Raw genomic sequence first — 27,262 nt, 5'->3', positions numbered from 1 at the left:
AAACAAAACAAAACTTAACAACTAACCCACCCAAATTATCACTTATTTTAATAACAAAGTGACAATCATAACAATTTCTTTTGAGATCCAAGCAGGAAAAGAATCATCTCACCTAGCTGAATTGATTTCATAGCTGGTAATTGCCAACAAGATCACATTCCCACGTCAATGAGCACTTAATTTTGTGTTTTACTACGAAGACCCCTGAATTGGGGCCAATGGATGTGAATTGATTTCATAGCTGGGAATTGCCAACAAGATTACATTCCCATGTCAATATGCACTTCATTTTGTGACTTACTACAAAGACCCTTGAGTTGGGGCCAGTGAATAAGTAGGGCAGTGGAAGCCCTGGGAAGAGAAGGGAAAGTGGCCTCTGTGTCTTTGTTTCTTAAGGGATTTTCAAATATAGCTCAAGAGCTCTAAGTTTTGGAAACAATGTAAGCTCTCCAAGAAAGCTGGACAAGAGTCAGGCAAATTATTCTGCCATCAGAAAGACAATTTGATTCTACTGACATCTTTTCTCACCCTAGTCATAAGTGGCTTTTTCTCCCCTTCTAATTGTATATTCACCATATATTACTTATTGGAATCTAGATCCACAGAATTCAATCGTTGTTTTTTGCTATGACTCTATCCCAAATGAAGTGGATACAAGGAAAAACCTTGTATAATCTAAAAATTGAGGTGTCAGAGCTTTATATATTGGTGAACCAAATAAACAAAAATTATATGCATTTATATAATTTTCAGTTACTAGTAAATATACTTTGTTTTCTCTATATTAAAAAAGCCAAGTCATAACTTCAGAGTCCGAAAAATTGATTATTGCCCGACTATCAACCTGTATTTATGATCAAAGCTTATTATAATTTAAACTCACAGTGTCAAACGTTATTTGTTTATTCACATGACTCTTTTCTCTAAGCCTTTAAAAACACACTTGGTGTATGATGAAATCTATGTTTGTTAAAATAACCTACCTTCCAAGTTCTGAAGCACAGTCTTGAAGAGCCTGCTTATCTTTAAGGCATTGTTTCAGAAATGCTTGAAACTCTTCATTGGCCTTTGTGATTTGTTCCTGAATGCTACTGACAATTTGTTTAGACAAATGTGCATACAAAGTTTGTCCTTCTTGAGTCACCGCATCAAGTTTGTTCTGCCCATCACTGACTGAGTCCAAAATGTTCTGTTTCAGGAAATAAAGGTAATAGGTGCATGGGACTATGCATCACAATTGTGAGCTGAAATAGTAAAGCAGGAGAAGAAAAACAGAGTCCAAAGGAAAAAGGCTTAACAAGGCCGGAGTAAAAATGATGCATACAATTGGACATAACCAAGGCTCCTCATTGAGAATGGTGTCAGCCAGCCAGTGGAACCACTGAGGACAAAGCGTAAAGAAGGTCGAGCTGGAACCGAGGACGTTCTCACCAAGGTCTTGTTCTCAGTCTCTCCCCATTCTCACTGTCCCAACATGGTCCAGGTTCCACCATCTCTCAGGGTTCATGTGAGATCCTCTACCTGGTTAGCTGCCTCCAGCCCCTCCCCTGATCCACCCTGCATACAAAATCCTCAGGCCCTTTCTTTTCCTGGTCTGCATCTCTCTCTTGGAAAATCTATGCTTGGGCAGGGCTTCAACAAAGCAAAAGAATTCCAGAGTCCAGGGCTAGCCCCGCCTCTCCCCAGAGCTCTAGAGTGGCATCTCAACTGTTACTCAGGCATTTCCTTGTGGAGTCTGCTACACCTCAAGCTTAAAAGGAGACAATTCTACATCTGAATTCTCCACACCTCCTGCAAAACCAGCTTCCTTCACTATAACAATCTTTCTATCATTAACTTCTAATCTAATGAATTATCAACATCATTTTTATCCCCCATTAGGCCACAAAATCCTCATGGTTCTCATTAGCTCTTAAAAATGATTTATTTTGGTCGGGCATGGTGGCTCATGCCTATAACCAGCACTTTGAGAGGCAGAGGCAGGTGGATCACCTGAGGTCAGGAGTTTGAGACCAGCCTGGCCTACATGGTGAAACCTCGTCTCTACTAAAAATACAAAAATTAGCTGGGCATGGTGGCATACACCTGTAATTCCAGCTACTTGGGACGCTGAGGCAGGAGAATCACTTGAACCCAGGAGGTGGAGGTTGCAGTAAGCTGAAATTGCTCCACTGCACTCCAGCCTGGGTGACAGAGAGAGACACCATCTCAAAAAAAAAAATTTCTTTTTATAATACTTAACATAGTGCTTTACTCAGATTAGCTGCTTGACAAGCTTGGCCAAAACCTAACTTGAGCCTATTCTTCTGTAAATCATTTCTTACCTCTACTTCACCATGGCCTTCTCCTTCCTGAGCTCATACATTTTCAGTCAGTAAAACCTATAAAACCTGTAATATCGGCCGGGCGCGGTGGCTCAAGCCTGTAATCCTAGGACTTTGGGAGGCCGAGGTGGGCGGATCACGAGGTCAGGAGTTCGAGACCATCCTGGCCAACATAGTGAAACCCTATCTCTACTAAAAATACAAAAAAATTAGCAGGGCGTGGTGGCGGGCGCCTGTAGTCCCAGCTACTCGGGAGGCTGAGGCAGGAGAATGGCGTGAACCTGGGAGGCGGAGCTTGCAGTGAGCCAAGATGGTGCCACTGCACTCCAGCCTGGGGGACAGAGCCAGACTCTGACTCAAAAAAAACAAAAAAAAAAAAAAACAAAAAAAAAAAACAAAAAAAAACCCTGTAATATCTATTATTTTAGTTTGAATATATCCTATCTCTAACTATAGACCATAAGTTACTAAAAAGCATAAACCATGTCTTCTTCTTTTTAAAACTCCTCCACAATAGTCATATAATACAGATCCAATTATTATACTCTTATTGTTACAAAAATTAAAACTAAGTTTAGTTTAGAATGAATTCCAAAGAATTGTCCATAGGCTAAAAAGAGAGAGGAAAGGGATCTGGAAATTCTGTAGCTCCAACTTATTTCTCAACATACTTATCAAGTTATCTATTTCCTTCTGACTCAATCAGCCTAATTCTGTTAGGGACGAGGAAAAGATTGGCTCAGATAAGATTTGTGAAATGAGATAACTTAGGTCTGCCTGCAGGCACTTGAGTACATTTTGGGGAAGAAGAAAAAGGATGTCAGCTTCTATACCTGTAGATCATGGAGCTTTGCTTCTAGAACTTTGCTGTCACCGGTGCGATCTGATGATTCTTTTGCTGCTGCCTTTGCTCCCAAAAACCATTCTTGGAATTCCTGCATAGACTCTTTTGAAAGAAAAATAAATAAATAAATAAAAAATAAAAATAAAAAATCAAGAGTAAATCCAAAACATTGAATGGTCTCCCAGGATTACCAAAATGAATTATTTCTGGCCTTTAGCTCATCTCCTCTTGCCTTACAAAATATTCCAGAAAGAAAATAATAATATATAAAGTAGTAAAGTATGATCTACAGCCATGCAAGTTCACGGTAGAATTGAGAAGTTATCTCAGAGGAAAGACTAAAAAGAAATGTATGTTCCTGGAATGTCTAATATCCTGTTGTGTTTTTTCTTTGGGTCAAGAAAAATAATTAATTGCCTGAATATGTAAAAGTACAAGGAGAGAAATGCTCCAGGGACATTAAAGCCATTTTGATGGCACAGGGAGGAAGCACCTCCTCTTTTGGGGAGTCATGATGGATCCATGTCAGGCACAGCTGTGTGGAAAGCAGAGGCAGGGCCACAGGACGGGCAATTTCCTGGACCCTATGGCTGCCCTGTTTCATGGCTTCTACCAACATCCAAGTTTATTGTGTCACTTCATCATAGCATAAAAAATTTCAATAGTTGTTTGGACAGTGGCTGCTGGCCACTTGAGCAGTGGAAGTAATTTTCCACACACATGAGCTATATATAGAAAATGCAGATGAAATTCAGAATCATCAAGATGGTGAACTCTCGCTTTCTTGGGAAAAAGAGAAAAAGAAAGAAAAAGTTCTGCATAGGGTGAGAGCCTCCAGCACAGCACTTCTATCGCTCGAATCACAAAGCACAAATGAATTTGAAGTGATACCCTTCTGGAATGTTTCCTCAAACTTTTGTTGGCAGTTTCTAGGCAGCATTTGGTTTGGATTCTTTCTTGGAACAAACTACTCACGCTAAGGCCCCTTAGAACTCACCACTGAAGTGTTTTTCCAGAGATTCCTGCAGGCTGGCCTGGGTTTTGGAGCACAACTGGCTCATGGCTTCATGTTTCTTTATCAGACCAGTCATTGCACGGCCCAGGCTCTCCAACTCAGCCGAGTGGTACTTGCGGCACAAGCTATTGAGATTTTCTTGGGTGGAGCTGATGTTGCTTTGTTGACTTTGAAGTTCTTTTTGTATATCCTACAGAATAAAAGTATATTATGAAGGATATTCATAACTTGAGAGAAATACTCCATTTACTTCACTATGGTACTTTTTTACAATCTGAAATGACATTGTCGAATCCACTCCATGGTGTATACATTTTGGTGCAAGTTTCTGAGTACTTGTACTAGATCTGTACTGATTCAGAATTTTGCCCAGTTCTTCTTGGGAACAAACGGCTGTTGGGAAGTAGTTAGGGGGTGAGGTGTAATCTAGCATTTCAAGCAAACTGAATAGGTCCTTATAGATTCCAGTCCATGATCTTGGGTTCAGTCAATTGATTAGAGACCATCACAGTTCACATTCTTCAATGAGACACTTGAACTTTGTTTCAGAGTCACGTGCTCACCAAAAGCACCAGTAGTTAATAAAAAAAAAAAAAAATAAGACCTCAGTTTCTAGTACAGTAAGGAAATATGCTAAAAGAGAACAAATTGCATTTGTTGAAAAGTCAACTCAATGCATGTCCTTTACAAATAGCTAATTAGGAATGTTATCTATTAATATGGATAGAAAACATGAAAATGGGCCAGGTGTGGTGGCTCACACCCGTGATCCCAACACTTCAGGAGGCTGAGGCCGGTGGATCACTTGAGGTCAGGAGTTCGAGACCAGCCTGGCCAACATGATGAAACCCCATCTCTACTAAAAATACAAAACTTAGCTGGGCATGGTGGTGGGTGCCTGTAGTCCCAACTACTGGGGAGGCTGTGGTAGAAGAATCACTTGAACCTGGGAGGGGAGGTTGCAGTGAGCCCAGATTGTGCCACTGCACTCCAGCCTGGGTGACAGAGCGAGACTCCATCTCAAAAAATAAAAATAAAAAAATAGAAAACATGGAAATGGAATGTTTTCTCAACTTCTTCTTTTTCAAAAAATATACATTCTCTGGATGAAAGCAGTCACAGTGACCAATAAATATAATTAAGTGATGAAAAACTATCAGATACTCAAGTTTGAAAATTTGTGGAAGTCAAATAGTTCTTCCACAGGCTTCACCCGTTTATAAAAAAGAAAAAAAAACCTTTGAACAAGCATAGACTATGAGCAGGCACTACAGCAACACATGCTATTTTCAAGGTATTCATTTTTGATTTCTGGACACCTGCATTCAGTTCTTCACGTGTTGCTTACTTTGCTGTGTTCAATGTCATAAATAAGTTGGTCTGGTGTTCATACGGGTGAGAGCAGAGGTTATATTTTTTATTATAGTCACCAGAAAACAGGAGAACTACTATCACCATTCGAATGGAAGCACTTAATGATAGTTTATTACCTACCTTGACTTTTTTCAATCCTTCACAAGTCTCAGTTTGGGCACAGTTTATCAACGATTCTTCCACTTTTGTGAGCCATGTTGTTATGTCATTAATAAACTTCTCCACTTGTGTACTTTGAGCCGTGAAATCCTTCAGGGTTCCTTTTGCTACTTCAGTTATTTCTTTGGCATGCTCCAGTTTCTGCCTTAAGTCTGCTTCTATAAACTAAATATCAAGCAAGATTTCATCAAGATCTCCACACATTCAGTAGAAATTCTGGTCATGTAATTGTCAAAACCGCAGAAGTCTCATCATGGAAGCCAGCTCCAATGTTAATATGCCTTTCCAAGAAGGAATATCAGTGGACACAGTTGCCAAACATATGAAGTGATGGGCAAATAGAAAGAGGAAGGATTGTGTTAACACTGGGTGGGAGAGTGGCAGCTCTAACTGAGGTTCCAGGGAAGATGTGAGAGGGCATTCTGAAAGCAGAGCTAGACCTACCCAGAATTCCCAGGTGGTGACCAAAAATCTGCTCTTGATTCTCCCTGGAAACACCCATTGTCTGCTCAGATGTAACACTATCTGGGACAAACATCACTGTAGGATTTTATCATAAAACAATTTTATTTTTGTCCCCACTGTTGCTTTAAAATATTGTGTGGGGCTAGTTATTCTCTTTTCCCTGGATGATATAGCTCAGGAGGGTCGACTTCTATGGCCGCCTAGTTAGTCAAAGGACATATAGTCACTATACATTGAAAAACAGTCTCAATTCCACAATTCAAACATCCTGGCCTATTTGGTAATGAAAACTTTGAACTTAACTTAAATTGAAGGCTTTTATTTTTACCCCCACCTCAGATCTGCTGGGAGCAGGAGACCCACAGTGTGGAAGGAAGTAAATGTCTTTCTTTCTCTTCCTTTGTTTTATTTCTATTCTGCCACCCTGTGTAAGGCTTCTTTCTCCTATAGGCTTGGACTGGCGGGAGGCGGGTGAGGCGTTCTGACTCACTGGATGGGCATCTGTGCCCTCTAGGCCAGGCAAGGTTTAGCATTCATTCCTCCTCCCATAGGCCTTGGTCTGTGTGTTTTTCTGACTGTTTTCCTGCTTGGACTTCCCAGTGAAGTTCCCTAGACATGACAGTGCACTGTTCTTTGGCTCTTTACTTCTCATTCCTCAGCCTGGAGGCCTTTCTTTAACTTCTCATTGCTAAGGTCTGTTTATCCTCCAGATAGCCTTCTTAGGCCACCTATAATATCCTCATATGGTGGTCTCTTCCTTTCTTTTCCTCTCCTGGTTCATATTTGGGCCAGAGGTCACACTCCGGCATTTACCTCTAACTGACTTTGAGGGGCAGGACCCCATAAGCCATCATTTATCCTTTGGCAAATATAGCAGCAGTTAGCCAGCCTGTCTGTCACTTTTAGGATTCTTGGGGGGATAGAGATCAGACTCCCATGCCTGCCAAATGCAGGGGACAAATATCCTGTTCTCCAGGTGGCACTGCTGGAACTCTTCTGCCTTGAGGTAAGGTAAGCCACCCCCTCACCTCTTCCTTGAGTATACATAGGGGTGCGTGTATGTGCACACGTGTGTGTGAGAGACAGAGAGAGACAGAGAGAGAGAGAGAAACAGAGAGAGAGAGAGAGAAAAGGAGAGAGAGAGAGGAAGGAAGAAAGAGAAGACTAGAGTACACCAATAACTCTCTCTGAAGATCCTACCTCAACTCTGCAAAAGTCCAACTGTTAACCATTGATATCCCCAACACAGGTGGCATGCATAAGGACTCTTTATCTTTTTTGTATATGTATAGCCCCTCATTTGTGTCTTCTTACTTCACATGAAACTTCTAGCATTCCTGTGCATGTATATCATCCCTAATGGTACTGCTGAACAAGCAGCCTCAGGTCAGAGCAAAAGCATAACTGATCAACTAGATTGATTGCTTGGCCCAAAGCAGCAAATCAAAGAGAAAGCACAAGAAGAACAAAGGAAATATAGAGAAAATCAACAGAAGCAGCAACACATATGGAAGCTAAAGGGATGCAGCAGAATCCTGAGCCTGGAGCCAGTGGGGCTGGCAGCGAAAAGAGACCCACCATGCTGGATGCTTCCAGGGCTTGGGCATTGAAGTAGCCCAGGTGTCCTGACCAGTGCTGATCTACCCTGGCCTGCTTCATGGTTCCCGTGGATTTGTGCCATCTGAAGGGCCATGAAGGGAGGTTTATAGTGGTGATCCCTCTAAACCCAGTTATTGAGTAACAGCATTAGGAAAATATCAGTAAGAACATCAATATTCATAAGAAGGATTTCTAGGCTGGGCGCAGTGGCTCACACCTGTAATCCTAGCACTTTGGGAGGCTGAGGCAGGCAGATTGCATGAACTCAGGAGTACAAGACCAGCCTTGGCAACATGGCAAAACCTCCTGTCTACAAAAAATTTAAAAAATTAGCCTGCCGTGGTGGCACGTGCCTGTAGTCTCAGCTACCAGGGAGGCTGAGGTGTGAGGACTGCTTGAGCTTGGGAGACAGAGGTTGCAGTGAGCTGAGATTGCACCACTGCACTCCAGCCTGGGTGACAGAGTGAGACCCTGTCTCAATAAACAAACAAACAATCAACATCAAAAACACCAAAAAAAGAGGGGGTTCTGTTCCTTTCTAGACATGAAATGGTCCATAAGGCAACTTGGCTGATAATGCTCCCGAAATTCAGTAGGCAAAAAAAGAACTACCCTTATTATAATATTCGAGTTGGAAATACGCTATTAATACTGGCCCAAGGAATGTGAAAATATATTAATATTTTGACCCCCATGTCTGATACGATCCACCTGTTTGCTTGGAATTATGGTGATGATGATAACATCAAGGACATATAAAGGATATATATATATATATATCTCCACATATAAAGGATATATATATATATCCACATATAAAGGATATATATATATATACACACACACAGAGAGAGAGAGAGAGAGAGAAAGTCTAGTATATGGTAGTTATTACAAAACGGATGGAAGTCTAGTAGTTATTACAAAATGTTTACCTGAAGGTCTGGCGGTGTTTCTAGATTTTTAGTTAATTCTTTCAGATCATTAACTTTGGAGTGCAGTTCTTCCAATCTCAATGCTTTGTTTTTAACTTCAGACTGCCAAAAGGGAAGAAGCATAACTAATCAAAAACACTGACATGCTACATTTGGCATTTAATAATTTCAAGAAGAGCTAACTTTGTCAAAATACCCCAACTTTAAGCCACTGTAAAAAAAAAATCTGTTTCATTTTTCTGAGGGCTGTTATGATGTACAAACATGGAAAATGTTACAATTAATGTTCACTGTGAATGTGAAGGAGTGTGCAGAACTTTGTTTCTCTCCACTCCTTTTTATTAGGAAAAAAAACCTCCTGGAAGAAAATTAAACACTCACCCAAAGTCTTGAGTCAGCGGGGATTTTCAATAGGCTAACTGTCATTTATTCATTAACTTTAATATTACTGGTTACTATGGCAGCATGAAACTCTTGAAGAAGCATTTCAAAGCAAGAACACATCAGGAGTGCCTAGTTGTTGTAGACTATGTGTAATATGAACGAATCATTTCAAATAAAAATTTAAAGGATATTAAAGCAGAAACAGATTCATTAAGAAATTGATACATAATATTTTGCCTTTTTTTGCACCAACAGTAACATAAAGAAGAGGAAAGAACGATCAAAGAATTATGAAACAAATGAGATGCTTGTAAACTTCATTAGTTATCTGAAGCCACAAAGGGGCATTTAATAAACTATTCCTCTCAAAAATGGTATTTTGGTGCTTTGTGGACACTAGCAAACCTCCTGATGCCTTCAATTCTGAAAGGAATTTCCTTACTGGAAGATGTGATGAGCTGTCAGGCCCTCTGGCTTTCTCCAGAAGCTGGCCAGGCAACTGAGGAATCTCCCTACTTATCTACACTCACTACACCGCAGAGAGAATGGCTCTGTGGGCACTGGGCTGAATCTGATTCACTGATTTTATTAGCTAGTGTGTCACACGGACAGTGGGTAACATAAAGAACCCATCTTTGTGAGTAACTGAACCTGGTCATATCTAATGTGGCTTGGAAGCATATTGAATCATTGGATTTCTTAGGTCAATAGTAGTTGATTACTTTAACAACTCCCTCTCAACCTCCCACAAAGAGCCCTGATTTGTAGCATTTACCACCATGGTAAGCTACAACATGACGTCACAGCACATGGAGTTGAAGACATACAGAGCAGTACATTGTTATAAATTATTTCAACCATGACACAATAGATGTCAATAACTCAAAGGCCTAGGTAACAGTAGTGATACGTAGAAGAATAATGGAAAGTGATATGTTTTTAGTTGTCATTACCTTTGTATTCAATGGAACTTAATTAATTGTAAATTTATTTACAATTTAAGTTTTAATAATGGTTGTTTTTAACACTGGCTCGCAAAATTCCTGAACATTTAACAATTGACTTCTGCAAGCTGGTATAAACTGGATCCAGCACAGGTCACTTTGGAGCTGTAATGTTAGTTTAGCACGAGAGATAACAGCTGAGGACACTGCAGTATCCATCACCCTTGCCTGTACCTTTAGTCTGGATAATTTCTTCTCCTTCTGATTGCCCTCAGAGATTGGAATTAGATAATAAAACATTTAGAATGTTCTTTGGATCAAAGACAAATAAGTTACATAATACAATTCATTCATGTATATTTTTCTGGACCAAAGACACTATCTCCTTACTCTATTTCTCTTTACCCTACTCCACTTTTATCATAGCCCAATTACTACTTGATATTTTATATATAATATATATTGTAATATAAATAATGTAAATTCCACGAGGGTAGGACTTTCTGTTTTTCTATTATATTTTCAATGTCTAAAACAGTGCCTGACATATCTTAGGTGCTCATTAAAAATTTGAAGAATGATAAATAAATGATTGCAAGAAATAGGAATAAAAAGAGTTTAAAGTGAATTGGTGACTAGAATTTTAAAAGGTCAGGGACTCTTCGTGGAAGCCTGTGACCCTCCAATCTCCAATTTTCTTCTGTTTTTGAAAAGGAAGTGGAAGAACCCACTACCTGGCATAATAAGAAAACATGGTAAGGACTCAGTGAGCAGTTTGGGATTTTTTTGAATAAGGAAAAGTAGGTACTAAATATTACTAAATTACAACAACTTCCAATTTGGTTTTTAAGTAGAAGGATGCCATATTCTCCAAAGAATGGGAACAATTAACTTTTACTTTTCTACTAATGCTTTAAAGAGCCCTAAATAAGCATAGATAAAAATGCAAAAAAAAAAAAAAACCCTTTCATTCATAACTTGTTCAAATTAAATAGCAAAAGATAGTTAAGAGTTCTCTAATGCTCTTCTATGTCTCTAAAAAGAATAAGGTCTGGAACAGTGGCTCACACCTGTAATCTCAGCACTTCAGGAGGCTGAGGTAGGCAGATCACCTGAGGTCAAGAGTTCAAGACCAGCCTGACCAACATGGTGAAATCCCATCTCTACTAAAAATGTAAAAATTAGCCAGAGCCTGGTGGCGCATGCCTGTAATCCCAGCTACTCAGGAGGCTGAAGCAGGAGAATCGCTTGAACCAAGGAGGTGGACGTTGCAGTGAGCTGAGATCTGGAGCACCACTGCACTCCAGTCTGGGCGACAGAGCAAAATTTTGCCTCAAATAATAATAATGATATAATAATAAAATAAAAATAAAAGTTAAAAGAAGAATAAACTTTTAAGAAAGACTTTTTTTTCTTTTTTTTCATATTCTGGTCAACAATATGCCACCGGCTCCCATAAGTCAACACAGTCAATTTACCTCAAATTCTTTAAGCAGTTCTTCAGCTCTGAGACGGTTATCCAGGTTGCTGATGTTTTCTGCGATCTGTGGAACAGAGTTGTTTGACCATCCCTCAATCTCATCTCTACTTGAGAGTACATCATCCCAAATGGACAGGCTTACTCTCAGCCTATCCATGTTTTCTTCAAGTTTCTCTGATACCTAGGAGAGAAACAGAAGCCGCGGCATTCATAGTCAGAGGCGTAAGATGATCATCCCCCAACCAGAGTACCAATGCTTCTTTTATCAGAAAAGTATATTCTGACTGACACAGTTTCACAAAAATTATTGTAATCTAATAAGCGCACCCAACTCATGTAAATGCTAACCAATACATAGATTGCTTCTGTCATTGGGAGAGTTGTTTGAATTTCTGAGACATTGCATTTTCATTTGTAAATTGGGATACTAACAACGACAGTCCATGGGAATCTACTATAACTCACTATAAGGTTGAATTCTACAGGACAAAGGTCCATCAAGGACAGTGTTGTATTTATTTTTAAAAGTATTAACAATAAGCATTTTTATTTGTAATGCTGAGGTATAATTAGCATTAATTAGATTCAAACATATTTATAACATAATGCATATGAAAGCAACCAATTTTGCACATTAAAATAAAATAGTATTGCTTATCACTCTTCCTATAATGATATGCACTAAAATCCCAAAAGCTATAAACAAAAAACAATAGCATTCTAAAAAAAAATAACAGAATGTTCTTTTTTTTTTTTTTTTTTGAGACAGATTCTCACTGTTTCCCAGGCTGGAGTGCAGTGGTGCAATCTCAGCTCACTGCAACCTCCGCCTCCTGGGTTCCAGCGATTCTCCCACCTCAGCCTCCACAGTAGCTAGGATTACAGGTGCTCGCCACCACACCTGGCTAATTTTTTGTATTTTTAGTAGAGATGGGGTTTCACCATGTTAGCCAGGCTGGTCTCGAACTCCTGACCTGAAGTGATCTGCCCACCTCGGTCCCCCAAAGTGCTGGGATCACAGGTGTGAGCCACCGCGCCCAGCCAAAGAATATTCTTTTAAAAGTGGAAGCAAATAGGGTTTTCTGCAGTCCCCAAATTATTTTATTATATTACACAAATATCAAAGTCTAACTGGTAAATTTAGCTTCAGTAGGGGAACCACTGTACTTCTGAAACTAGATTTTGCTAGAAGGAGGGCAACAGGATCACTGAATTTTTTAGCTGGAAGGTAATGTAAAATATTTATGGATTGATATATAGAGTTCCAGAAAAATCAAGTGACTTGTTCTGTGGTCACTTAGCTAGTAAGTGACAGAACAAGAACTAAAACCCAAAGATGTAAATTACAAGTGCAGTGTTTTCCAATACAAAATTATTGCCTTATTACTTAAAATTATTATATGTTATGGTTTAATATTCTATAGAATGTTTATAAATTCTTCTTTTTTATCTATAATTTCATAGTTTGGGAAAGGAAAACATTCAGAGTTATAATTTGTTATGACTGAGGCTATCAAGTGAAATTCCCAAAAGTCTGAGAATAAGTTTTTACAAAGCAGATACATATTTTATTATTTCTAAACTTTATATGAGCACGTTTTTTCCTCAGACTCTCATTTTGCATTTAGTACTAAATGTTAAAAGTAAAATTCGGCTGGGTGCGGTGGCTCACACATATAATCCCAGCACTTTGGGAGCCCAAGGCAGGCAGATCTCCTGAGGTCAGGAGTTCGAGACCAGCCTGACCAACATGGAGAAACCCCATTCTCTACCAAAAATACAAAATTAGCTGGGCATGGTGGCGCATGCCTGTAATCCCAGCTACTCGGGGTGGCTGAGGCAGGAGAATCGCTTGAACCCGGGAGGCAGAGGTTGCGGTGAGCTGAGATTGCGCCATTGCACTCCAGCCTGGGCAACAAGAGTGAAACTCCGTCTCCAAAAAAAAAAGTGAAATTCACATCCTTGAATAATGCTTTGCCCAAAAACTTGATTGGGGAATGTGAATATTTAAATGGTTCGCAGAATCCCAGGTGATTATCTTACATCCAGCCATTTGTCCACGGTGCTCTCCATGTCCGTTTTCACCAAGCTGAAATCACTACTGTGAATTTTTTTCAGCTCAGATAACAAGTGTTTTCCTTTGCTGGTAAAGTTATCCAAGTCTTTCTGTTTGTAATTCATTTTGTTCTTGGCAGTTTCATGCTGTGGATAAATGATTTCTTAATTAATAAAATAGTCGGTGATAAGTCATGAGTTTAAAATCATTTGCCTCTAAGAAATTTAATTCATAATTGACCTTATGCAGAAATTAGTGATATTAATTAACTACATGAATATATATAGCACCATTTTCTTGAATTGCTAGAATCCTAGAATGTCAGCATTCCTAGGGGAAAAAAACTTGAGCTCGTTCGCATGAATTATCCACATCTAAGTATACTGATAAGAATTGTGCAGATAACTGCTTTATGAGTAAAAACCAGATCTACTAAAGCAGAATACCAACATAAACACATTTTGAATTTTACCTTGGAAAAAGCCCATTTAAGATCCTCCTGATCTTTTATGGTAGTTCTGGTTACAATCACACTGCTGGCATTTTCTAAGACTTTAGATACAGCTGATTTCAGGTTCTGATATTCTCTCATTAAGTCAATAAGTCCACAGCACTGACCCTGACTGTAATGATTAAAGAAAATATATTATTTGGTGTCATGTATCAGGAAAAGGGAGAGTTCCCTACAATTGGACTTGATGTTTCACTACATAAAGGTATTAATACGCATAGATGGATTCCTACATACTGTCCTCAAACTAGTGCTGCTGGTTAATCCTACTGACTCCAATGTCCAAAATATTCTCCGTGAATGAGGTATGTACACAACCATTGAAAGAAAATCTATGAAATCAATGACCATTGAAACAAATCTATGAACTCGATGACAAAGAAGCAATATATGTTCTTGCCAACTCAAACTTACATAGATGAGTCACCCAAATATATATATTTTTAATTGTCTTTTTCATGTTGTTTTCATTATTTCATAATGGCATATGTTGCGGGAAAGAAAACAACCATAAAACAAAACATAGCCCAAAACTAACAAATAAAAAGATTACTCAGTAATTAAAGTATATATCAGATTTTCTTTCCATCTCAATGTAATAAATTCTCATTGGATATCACTACCCTGAAGACTGTCAAAAGGAGAAGATAGCTGTTGTTTATAAAAATAAGGTGGTCTACAATCATATCACCCTGAATGCACCTGATCTAATTTGATCTTCTGAAGGTAAGCAGGGTCCAGCCTGGTTAGTACTTGGATGGAAGACCCTCTGGGAATATCGGAAGCTGTAGGCTTTTTTTTTTTTAAACAAACAAACAAACACATACACACACACAAACAAAAAACAGCTGGGCGCCATGGATCATGCCTGTAATCCTAGCACTTTGCGAGGCCAAGGCAGGCTGATCACTTGAGGCCAGGAGTTCGAGACCAGCCTGGCCAACAGGGCAAAACATCGTCTCTACTAAAAATGAAAAAATCAGTCTGGCTTGGTGGCGCATGCCTGTAATCCTACTTAGGAGGCTGAGGCATGAGAAAGGCTTGAACTCGGGTGGTGGAGGTTGCAGTGAGCCAAGATCACACCACTGTGCTCCAGCCTGGGCGATACAGGCAGACTGTCTCATAAAAGAAACAACAACAAAAGAATAAAATGCCTTTGAGCAAGCAAGTTTACATCCAGAGATTTTCCAAAGAAATAAAATTATGTGCACTAAGATTTAGGTAGTGATATTCTTCACACCATTATTTGTAATAGGAGAAACTATAGAAATAACCAAAATGTTAAAAACAGGTCAATTATTAAATAAATCTAGATACATTCTTATGATAGGACACTGTGCAACCTCTAAGAAATCACAATGTAGGATAATGTTTAATAATATAGAATAAAGTTTGCACAACATGATTCAATTGAAAATGCCTACAGTAATAGTCTACATCATATAATGTGCTCCAAATTTTGTTTAATAGGCCTTTGTACATGATGTAAAGTACATGTTGAGGGTCACTTTTTTAAATGCATATGAATGTCCAATTGTTCTAGTATCATTTATTGAAAACATTATTCTTTCTCCGCCAAACTTTCTTTATATCTTTGTCAAAACAATTGACTGTATATGTTTGGGTCTATTTCTGGACTGTGTTCCACTCATTTATATGTTTATCCTTCAGCCTGTACCACACTGAAACTAGCTAGTATAAGTCCTCCAATCCTTTTTCATTTGTTATTTATTCATTTACTTACTTACTTACTTATTTATTTTAGGTACCAGAGTTGCCAGCAAAGTCCTCCAATTCTTTTTGAAAACTGTACTGGCTATTCTAGTAGGTCTTGTGCTTTTATGTATACATTTTTAAATCATCTCGTCAATTTCTACAAAAATTCTGTGGGTATTTTAATTGGGATTGTATTGATATAAAAAAGACCTCAATAACAAAAATATCACCCAAATCGGCCAACTTGAATATTTAAACAGATATACAGATTGCAAATAACTTATCAAAATATGCTCAATATCAGTCATCAGGGATATACAAATTAAAAACAAAATGTGCCAATTCTGAGCACAATGCCTATGAGTTAGTCCTGCTCCACAAGGAAAGTTAAAGACACACACACACACACACACACACACAGATGGCTCTACACATCTAGTAGAATGTCAAACAAGCAAATAAACAAAAACGTCACAATACCAAGTGTTAGAAATTATGTGGAGCAACTGGAAATCTTACACAGGACTGGTGTGAGTGCAAAATGGTGCAACTACTTTGAAAAATAGTTTGGCAGGTTCTTATAAAGTTAAACGTATATTTTTGCTATACAATCCAGAGCCTCATTTTTAGATTATTTACCCAAATGAAATAAAAACTTACGTACATGCAAAAACTTGAATGTGAATGTTTATAAATACTTTATTTATAATCGTCCAAACTGGAAAGAACCCAATTGTCCATCAACTAGTAAATGAATGAACTGTAGTACACCCATTCAGTGGAATATTCAGCTATAAAAAATGAATGAACTGGCCGGGCGCAGTGGCTCACACCTGTAGTCCCAGCACTTTGGGAGGCTGAGGTGGGTGGATCACGAGGTCAGGAAATCGAGACCATCCTGGCTAACACGGTGAAACCCCATCTCTACTAAAAACACACAAAAAATTAGCCGGGTGTGGTGGCGGGCGCCTGTTATCCCAGCTACTTGGGAGGCTGACGCATGAGGATGGCATGAGCCTGGGAGGTGGAGCTTGCAGTGGGCAGAGATAGCACCACCGCACTCCAGCCTGGGTGACAGAGTGAGACTCCATCTCAAAAAAAAAAAAGAATGAACCATTGATACACACAATGACATATGTTGTGCTAAATAAAAGAAGCCAGGTCACATTCTATGTGATTTTGTTTATAAATGATTCTAAGAAGAGACAAAACTATAGATGTGCAAAACTGATCCCTGGTTGCCAGTGGGCTAAGGGCAAGGGGAAGAGATAAGGCCATTTTTTAGGTGGTAGAACTTTCGTTGTGAAATTTAACAGTTACACAACTGTATAAGTTTGTCAAAACTGATAGCATTGCATATGAAAAAAAGTAAATTTTAGTGTGTTTAAATTATACCTCAATTACAAACAAGTACAACAAAACAAAAAAAATAGAAAATTAAAAGTTAAGGCTGTCATGGTAGCACTGCATAACTGTTGACAACTCCTGCTTTATGCACTGAATTTCACATGTAATTTTCTTTTTTTTTTTTTTGAGAAGGAGTCTCACTCTGTCTTCCAGCCTGGAATTCTGTGGTGTGATTTCGGCTCACTGCAACCTACACCTCCGGGGTTCAAGTGATTCTCCTGCCTCGGCCTCCTGAGTAGCTGGCATTACAGGCACCCTCCACCACACCCAGCAAATTTTTGTATTTTTAGTAGAGATGGGAGTTCACTATGTTGGCCAGGATGGTCTTGAACTTGTGACCTCAGGTGATTCGCCCGCCTTGGCCTCGCAAAGTGCTGGGATTACAGGCGTGAGCCACCATGCCTGGCCTATAATTGTTATCTCAAAGCAACATTCTCAATAAAGTTCTGTAGAAATAAGTAAATTTTCAATGTTATGAAAGTGACACAGAATACCTAAAATGGTAAAAGATATTTAACTACTGATCACATCAATGCTAAACAGGCAATGTCCCAATGTCACAAAGTAAGTGGGAAGTTAAAACAAGAACTGGGTGGGGTTTGACTTACTTTTCATGAATTAGTCTTTTGGTATCATCCCAGGTGACCTCTAAGCGGTTTATCTCCCTGTCAACTTCAGGTGCAAAAGCTACATCTTTCTGGGCAATTTGTTTGGCTTTGTCTTTCAACCAACATAGTTCATGCTCATGAGAATTCAATTCATCTTCTAGCTGATTAAACACTCTTAACCTGTGAATTAAAATGTTATTTTCCTATTAATTTGCTAAAGGTAGTAAACGAATATTTCTTCTCCATAAGTATATGATGAGTCCATAAAGCACTCATTTAGACAGCTAGAAAAACTTTTAACACAGAAATTAAATTAATGTTTATCAACGGATAAAGGTACTTTTAAAGTTAATTTTGCAAAATAACTCAGACTGTACCTCAGAAAACATTGAAAGTCATTCTTACTACTAACCATCAACCTTCTATTAGGTTTGTATTTTCTTTCTACTTTGCTTTGACAGTATACGATTTTCAAAACTAAGGCTGATCTCGTAAGCTAACTACGTAAATATTTATTGTAAAATCATTGGTAAGAAATGTTTCTGGGCCATGAGGTTCAATCCATGTAAATAATAGTGTTTAACAATTACAGTTGTTTCATTCAATATCAAATTAGCTTTACTGAGCTCTGTAATATATATATATATATATATATATATATAAAACTTAAATTACCTGCCTTGTTGAAAAGATTGCCATAAGGAAATGATAATTTTTGTCCCTAATCTATTAATATCTGAGCATTTATAAAAAGTGGCCATATCACCAGCCACAGTGGCTCATACCCATAATATCAGCATTTTGGGAGGCCAAGGTGGGAGAATTGGTGGAGACCAGGAATTCAAGACCAACCTGGGCAACACAGTAAGACCTTATTTCTACAAAAAAAAAATAAAAAAAAAATTTAGCTGGGTGTGGTGGTACATGTGTATAGTCTCAGCTATGTGGGAGGCTGAGGCTGAAGGATCACTTGAGCCCAAAAGTTTGAGGCCACAGTGAGCCATGATTGCACCACTGCACTCTAGCCTGGGTGACAGAGCATGACCCTGTCTCAAATTTTTAAAAAGGTGGCCACATAGAGGCAGCCATTGACTCTTCATTCTTACAGTTTGGTATAGGACTGTAGAGTTCACACAACGAGTCTACATGCTTTATCCCATTTAATTCCTAAAAGATGGTGGCTGGGGGCAGGTGTTCTTATTATCCCCACCTTACAAGAAGAGAAGAGGTTTTCCCAAGGTGGCACAGTGAAGCATTAGTATGGCTGGGATTTAAATAAGTCCATTAACTCAATAGAACATTTTCTGCATCCGATGTGTGACTTTGGTGAGTGCAGTGTTGTGGGTACTGATGCGGCTCTTAAGCTCACCCTGGGCTTTCTACTCCAGCAATTTTAGGATCTCCTGTCTGCTCGGTCTAAGAAGGCCATGCCACCCTGCAGCACCAATGATACTGCTGGCATCCAGGGTGAGCAACACTGGGCACCTTGTTCTCTCTTTATTCTGGAGGCTATTTTTTCTTCCCAAGTATCATTCCCTTTTGTCAATTTATTGTTAAACTAATCAGATAATTTATTGCCTATAAAGGGTATAACCTCAGGAGCCCAGTTCTAATATTGATTCCACTATCATCTGACTAAATCTTCGACTTAATGTTTGATTCTGGTTAAAAGGAAACAACCAGCAATGGTCTTGTCAGGAACAACATAATCTTTACCAATTATGATACCTTGGCATGAATGCATTTCAGCTGTTTCTTTGCCCACTGAAAAAGAATGGAAGAGAAAGTGGCCCTGAAAACAGGAGTCAGAAGGTTCTATTAAGAAGAAAAAAAGATTGAAAAGAAGGCTACAGTTTTAAGAAGACAGTTACTTTTCAGATTTACTAAGGGAACTTATCTTTGACCTGTTTGCTTCTCAAATGAACTCACCTGACAAAAGCTCAGCTTTGCTTACTTAAACCCACTCCTCTGCCTCTCCATACCTCTAAGCAAACAGTTAAAAGTAGTTGTAGAGGATGACTCTGCCAAGCTGATTGGTTTCACTTTAAATGAACACAGAGCTCAAATCACAGTTCATCACCTTCCTAAGCTCCCCTCTACAAGAGAACTGTTTCACACCATTTTCTCTCCTCCAACATCTGCCCTCTCCTCTGAACTAATGAGCTTGCACCAGTCTCTACCAAGAGGCTCTCAGCCACCAGGGAGGAATTCCCTCATACTTTTTACCACCAAAACTACTAGGATCACTCCCTTTCTCTTCTGCCTTCATTCTTGTTACAGAAGATGAGTCCCTTCTCCCATCAGTAAAAAATTGTTTAAAAATAGATAATAAGATCTACATATTCTTTGCTCATAAACAGACTTTAGGGAAATCCAAAGAAATTTTAGTACTCCTCAAGTGTCAAATTAGTCATTAATCTTATCTTCAAAGTGGTAAAAAAAAAAAAAAAAAAAGAAGAAATTGCTAAATATGGTACTGTAAACCAAAAAGTATCTGAGACAGGTCTCAATCGATTTAGAAGTTGATTTTGCCAAGGTTAAGGACATGCCCAGAAGAAATAAATATGAAATCACAGAAACAGTCTGTGGTTTATACCTTTCTCCAAAGATGATTTTGAGGGCTTCAACACTTAAAAGGGGAAAAATGGGCTGGAGGGGAAAGAGAGAGGATAAGGTTAATCCATACGTTGCAATAGAAAAGAAGCAGGCAGGGAATAGTCAATTACGAATTCATCTCGCGCTCAGTAAATCAGCACTTTACCTAAGACAAGGTGAACATAGAGTAGCATGGAGATATTTAACCTTTTCTCTGTATCTATCTGTTTAGGAACAAAAGGAAAGGCAGCTTCTTGCATGACTCAGCTCTCAGCTTAATTTCTTTCTTTTGGCAGAGTGAATTGGGGTCCTGAGTTTTTATTTTCCTTGGACAGTACTAATAAAGTTTTGCATAAAAGTTAATTCCAGAACAAATACAAAAGAAAAGAGACAAGTGGCTGTGACAGTTTCCTATTTACCTCTGCTGAAGAGCTTGGCGGGTAGGTTCTTTCAATCGCTCTTTGTCAGTCCTTTCTTCAATGTCCTCAATGCTTTTCAGAAGCTCCTCTTTTTGGTCTTGGAATGATTTTTTCAGCACTGCCAGGGCATCTGCCTCACTCTGCTTGGTTCCCAGAAGGTTCTGGATCCTCTCTACCTCTCCACAGAGCTGATCAGCCGTGGCTCTGCAGGAAGTCCTTTGCTCAGAGCTCCCGATTTTCAGATGGTATTGGGCTTTGGAAAGAATGCCATCCAGACTGACGGCAGCAGATTCTAATGCTTTAGCATTTTGAAGAGCATCATTGAGGTCCTTTTCTATCAAATCAGACTCGTTCTTATTCATACTGTTGGTTGCTTCCACTGTTTGCCTCAGCTGGTGAAGAATGCCGGACAGAGAGGCATGGCTCTGGAGGAATTCTGCCAAATGGGACAGGGCAAGCTGCCGCCTCTCCACAACTTGGCTGGCCTCCTCAAACAGCTGGAAGCAGTCCTCAGCCTTTCCCTGCAGGAGGTGGAGGTCCTCAGCACGGCCCAGAGAACCCAACTTTGCTAAGTGACCCTGCAGACTCTGCAATTCACCCTTTTTGCTCTCTACTTCTGCTGCGTGGTCCTGGAAGGGAAGACAGAGTTATTGATTCCTGAGATACGCTACAGTCTATGACAGAGGTATTCTACAGGATTTGTGATGTGAAGATCTATTGTAAGTGCCATGGATAGTATAGTACTTAAAGGTCATCTACAGTGAATCTTAGAAAATTCACAAAATTTTCTGTTTTGCTCATCCACATTTTTCACATAAAACACAACCCTGGGCCGGGCACGGTGGCTCATGCCTGTAATCCCAGCACTTTGGGAGGCTGAGGCAGGGGGATCACAATGTTAGGAGATCAAAACTATCCTGGCTAACACAGTGAAACCCCGTCTCTACTAAAAGTACAAAAAATTATCCAGGCGTGGTGGCAGGCGCCTGTAGTCCCAGCTACTCGGGAGGCTGAGGCAGGAGAATGGCATGAACCCGGGAGGTTAAAATTTTAAATTTTAAAAGATGCATGTATGTGAAAAAATTTTAAATTTAAAAATTTAAAAGATGTATATGTGTATACATATACATCTTTAAAAATCTAAATGTTTAATTTTTTTAACTAACAATTTCTATCCACAAAATCCATGAAGAAATCTTTTTCCATTAAATTAGTTCCAAATCAGAGTTGTATTTTATGCAAGACTTCTGCGTAGGAAATTTGACTAGCTCACAATAAATCATGTTTAAAATCTAGCAAAAAATTGGCAACATTCTCAGTGGTTTCCATTAAATAGAAATTATCACCTATCTTAATCTTGACAACAATGACTTTAAGATTCCCCTGTTTGACTACTAAACTTTAGATAGCTTCCTCTTGACTGCAGATCCTGACCTTTTTTTTTCTTAGAGCATTTACTTTAGAAAACTTGTAATTGTAAATTCATTCTCTGCCCCTTTGAGATGTAACTCTTCTTAAAGCTCCGGCCAGTTTTTTCTACCTCCATAGTATTATAGTATTTTTCTGAAGGACCTGGGAGCCATCCCTTTGAAATGTAATCACCAGTGAAGATAGCTGCTCTCTCTCAGTCTCTTTGGATGGTAGAGCCTAAATTCACTGGGCACCTTCCCCCAAGATGTAAAACTATCTCTTGTCCTGAAGGTAGGAGAAAGTTGCTTTTCCCTGCCACAAAACCAATTAGTGAACCCAGCAAGGAGTGAACACCCAATAAATATGAAATGTTCTATTGTTACATGTTGCTATATGCGTACTATGTAGCTTATCTCCATTATTTCAATGCTTTATGATCAATATCGGAATTTTTGAATGTTTTCTGGTGCCAGGATAGATATAATGTGTTGGGGACTCAGAAAATGATACCCTAAAATATGTCACTTTGGACTTTAAACTGAGAGAACCTGGGGAGCAGCAAATTCAGAGAAGAGCTTTTCCTGATGCTCTCTTATCTGACTAAGGAAAGTTCCTCCAGAAGGAATGTAATCATCAACCAGGGAGGAATAACTCACAGGAAAGTCCCTTAAGGTCTGACATCTCACTTGGAGAGGCTTTTAGCGCAGGCTGCCATCTGTAATTCTGAGGTGTGCTACTTGAGAAACTTTTTCTGCATAATAAGACAGCCTTTGTTAACAATGCATTTCCTCCCCTCACCCTCCCATAGCTTGTCCCTACTACCCTCCTGAAGCCCCAGCCCCTATTTCTTTCTGTATAACATAAAAACTTTAGTCATCTGGTTATTCTTAGAGTCATATTTTGTGGGACTCCCATACAATATGCACATAATAAATGTGTTTGCCATTTCTCCTGTTAATTGGTCTATTGTCAGTTTGTTTCATAGACTCAAATTAATTGAACGTTCAGACAGCAGAGGAAAAATCTTTTCACCCCTCCATATGCATAATTTATAAATAAGGGAAATAAGCTTTAAATCACTTTAAAGCTGAATAGTAATTCAGAAAAACTATATCCTTAAAGTATTTGAATTCAGTATTAGTTTTCAGTATTGAAATAAAACAAACGGAGAAGCTTAAAAATGGACATTCTTACCACTTTATCTTAGAAATCATTTGCTCCACTACGAAGAGAAAGTTTCTTAAGATGGTTGCCAATTTTATCTGAAGTGGCTTTATCTGCTTAATTTGTCTGCATAATTCATTGCCTTAACTCATATGCTCAATTATTAAAACATTTTCATATAAATAAAAAGTTAAATTCCCACCATTTAAACTTTTTAAAAAATGTTGCATCTCTTTTTAATTCAAGAACTTTTTTATGAAAAAATTCTTCTTCAATCTTAAAAAAAGAACAAAACACTTTACCTTATGCCGAGTAAGAGCTACTTGATGGTCCATTATGCTAATCTCAGAAGTAGTTTGTAATTCACTGATAAATAGCTTAATCCAGACAGAAAAGGAAAGCAGCAGCTCATCAAATTGCTGGTGTTCAGCAACCACAGACTGAAGAAAATTAATCCTATGCAGACAAAGTATTAAAGTTAAAATGTCCCATAAATAAACAGAAAGGATTAATGATATATTTTGGGAATTAAGCTTACCCAAGGGCAAAAGCAATGTTGTCACACATGAACACTCTATACCTCTTGATATTTTTTACTTCCCAAACCCTGCTTTACTCACAATCTTCCCTGTCTCAGTGAACATTGCCACCATTCACCCTGATGGTCCTATGAGGCACTCTTCATCTTGTCCTTTCTTTATGAGCACATCTAATCTATGGATACCCTCTTAGCATAACATATGTTCCAAAATGAAATTCCTGTAATTCTGATGCCTTAGTATATGTTATCAGTAATAATTATCATTATGTTCAATTGTTGTGTGCCACAGAAGTAACCAAATTTTTTAATCAATTGTGTCTTTAACCATGGCTAGCCTAAGACTTTTGTCATCCATAGACAATTATTTTACTTTTATTCTTCTTAAAAAGTGGTTTATAGTCAGCTGCAGTCCAAAATTTGCTTTTTCTTTAAGGAAATTCATGGAAAGGACTCTTACAAGTATTCTAAAATACAGACTTCTGATAACTTTGGAGACTATACTATTGGACTAAGAAAAAACTTCCATGGCTGGGTGCAGTGGCTCATGCCTGTAATCCCAACAATTTGGGAGGCCAAGGCAGGTGGATCACTTGAAATCAGGAGTTTGAGACCAGCCTGGCCAACAAAGCAAAACTCCATTTCTACTAAAAATACAAAAATTAGCCAGGTGTGCTGGTGCACACCTGTAATCCCAGCTACTTAGGAGGCTGAGGCATGAGAATTGCTTAAACCCAGGAGGCAGAGGTTCCAGTGAGCTGAGATCACACGACTACACTCCAGCCTGGGTGACAGAGTGAGACTCTGTCTCAAAAGAAAAAACTTCCAGGACTCTAATTAAAAAGCTGATACATTCATGAGATTTGCTAACCCAACATTAAGCAGAACAAGATTTAATTACATGGGATTGAACTAATAGATGCCTGAAATACTTTTTTTTGGTGGTGTTTTGTTTGAAACATTGCTGATTCTTTTTATGTTTTCCTTTCCAAAGTCAAGATAACTTTTTTTTTTTTTTTTTTTTTTGTTTTGAGACGGAGTCTTGCTCTGTCCCCCAGGCTGGAGTGCAGTGGCGCGATCTCGGCTCACTGCAAGCTCCGCCTCCCGGGGTTCACGCCATTCTCCTGCCTCAGCCTCCCGAGTAGCTGGGACTACAGGCGCCCGCCAACACGCCCGGCTAATTTTTTTTTTGTATTTTTAGTAGAGACGGGTTCCACCGTGTTAGCCAGGATGGTCTCGATCTCCTGACCTCGTGATCCGCCCGCCTCGGCCTCCCAAAGTGCTGGGATTACAGGCTTGAGCCACCGCGCCCGGCCAACTTTTTTTCTTTGAATTGTCTATAGCTTACAACAAATTGGGCAAACTACACTTCTGTAAGCAAAATTTGTAGCATATTTTTTCTCTCTACTTGATTTTTCCAGAAATTGGAAACTATTTGTGAGTATTCTTAATGTATGGTAATATAGTTATTTGTATAAGTTCAATATGTTTTGTCACAGGACAAAATTGGAAACATTGGTTATTTTACCAAGGCTTTGACTGGAATGGCATATTTTCAGATATGATCAGACTGCTTTGAGGAATTCAGAAAAACTTTACAGAACCAATGAAAAGCCCCTTGGGAAGATTGGCCTTTTATTTTTCTATGTGATGCCTTTATAAAATTCCTGACCTGTGGTAAGTAAAGAATGTCACTTTCTGACAGGGCCAGGAATCTCAAATTATATTGGGACCTTGAGAAGAAAGGAATTCACCCAATTCATATGGATTATCTGCAGGCACAGATAAACCTTTGGTTTGGTTAATGCTGAGAGACTTTTGAAAGTCTAATCTGAGATTTCTTATGAAAAACGTACCAGCAAAGCCAATTTTTAAAAAGCCTGTATGGCCAATCACTAATCTTGCTGCACTTTATATGGATAATTAGGCCAAGTATAATAAGACTAAAATTTATCTTGCAAATAAGTTGGTCCTACTATGATTTGTCTTTGGTAGAAATTGGGGGCTAGAGAGAGAAAAATTATGTTAAAAAAAAAAACTGTAGTATGCATGTTACTAGATTCTAACTTTGCTCATTGTTTTTGAGTTTTTATTATGTTCCCACAATTTGGACTGAATCCTGAATTCTTTCATGGCTACAAGTTTCCAAACTAAGGTTTTCTGAATCTTCCTTCCATTTTCCTTATTTTATTTATATATTTATTTATTTATTTTTGGAGATTGAGTTTCGCTTTTGTTGCCCAGGCTGGAGTGCAATGGCGTGATCTTGGCACACTGCAATCTCTGCCTCCCAGGTTCAAGCGATTCTCCTGCCTCAGCCTCCCGTGTAGCTGGGATTACAGGCACCTGCCACCACACCTGGCTAATTTTTGTATTATTAGTAGAGATGGGGTTTCACCACATTGGCCAGGTTGGTCTCAAACTCCTGACCTCAGGTGATCCGCCCACCTCGGCCTCCCAAAGTGCTGGGATTTACAGGTGTGAATCACGATGCTCAGCCAAAACTGCTTTTCTTAATGCCCCACAAACTGAAGCTAGGCAACTAAACTTTGGGAGAAATAACAGAAACTTGTAAGTAAACAACCTATGTGCCTGCTGATGTATGGACTTCTCAGAAAATTCACTTGACCATTCATCTGAACTGAACTACAATCCAGAAAAATCTGTTCAGATTGCTACTGCAATCTGAAGATGCTTCACAAACTCTAGAAAAACAAGTCTATAGACTACTCTAGATATTAAACTTTGTTTTTCTTCTCTTTCCTTAGAAATGCCTCTTATTAAAGATCTGTTTGCCTGCATCATATATAGAGGCCCAGCCCATTTGCAATGCCACCTTCTGGAATGGGACACAGCTATTTAACTTAACTGTTCTATTCTCAGGACTAAGAGACTGACTAAAGAAGACATGGAACAATATATTTCAATTTGCATTTTTTCTGTTTATCTTAATTTGCTTTTCCACTCCTTTGTCTATCTCTATCAAATAACCTTTTTTTTTATTTTATTCAGACAAAGTATCACTCTGTTACCCAGGCTTCAGTGCAGTGCTGTGATCACAGCTCCTTGTAACTTCAAACTCCTGGGCTCAAGCGATCCTCCTGCCTCAGCTTTCTGAGCAGCTGAGACTACAGGTACATGCCACCATGCCTGGATACTTTTTTGAAAAAAAATTTCTTGTAAAGATGAGGGTCTTGCTATGTTGCCCAGGCTGGTCTTGAACTCCCAGCCTCGAGCATTCCCCTCACCTTGGCCTCCCAAAACTCTAGGACTATGGGCATGAGCCATCACACCCAATCTCTATCAAACAAACTTTAA

The 27,262-nt window shown here is 38.9% G+C and overlaps 1 protein-coding gene across 1 annotated transcript in view; it reads right to left on the bottom strand.

Moving 5' to 3' along the window:
* The window catches only part of LOC116463154 (nesprin-1-like), a 532,795-nt gene that overhangs the window by 284,661 nt on the left and 220,872 nt on the right, over positions 1-27,262 (bottom strand). The window contains exons 40-50 of the mRNA XM_058434482.1: positions 23,709-23,862; positions 20,833-21,461; positions 17,819-17,998; positions 14,049-14,199; positions 13,564-13,722; positions 11,519-11,701; positions 8,713-8,814; positions 5,678-5,881; positions 4,166-4,373; positions 3,158-3,270; positions 984-1,189 (exon numbers count right to left, since the gene is read on the bottom strand). Coding sequence (XP_058290465.1) covers positions 984-1,189; positions 3,158-3,270; positions 4,166-4,373; positions 5,678-5,881; positions 8,713-8,814; positions 11,519-11,701; positions 13,564-13,722; positions 14,049-14,199; positions 17,819-17,998; positions 20,833-21,461; positions 23,709-23,862 — 2,289 coding nt within the window. The remainder of the gene's footprint in view (positions 1-983; positions 1,190-3,157; positions 3,271-4,165; positions 4,374-5,677; positions 5,882-8,712; positions 8,815-11,518; positions 11,702-13,563; positions 13,723-14,048; positions 14,200-17,818; positions 17,999-20,832; positions 21,462-23,708; positions 23,863-27,262) is intronic.

Source organism: Hylobates moloch, unplaced genomic scaffold (genome assembly GCF_009828535.3).
Source record: "Hylobates moloch isolate HMO894 unplaced genomic scaffold, HMol_V3 SCAFFOLD_28, whole genome shotgun sequence".
NCBI classification, from domain to species: domain Eukaryota; kingdom Metazoa; phylum Chordata; class Mammalia; order Primates; family Hylobatidae; genus Hylobates; species Hylobates moloch.
This window is presented reverse-complemented; position numbering and strand designations above follow the sequence as displayed.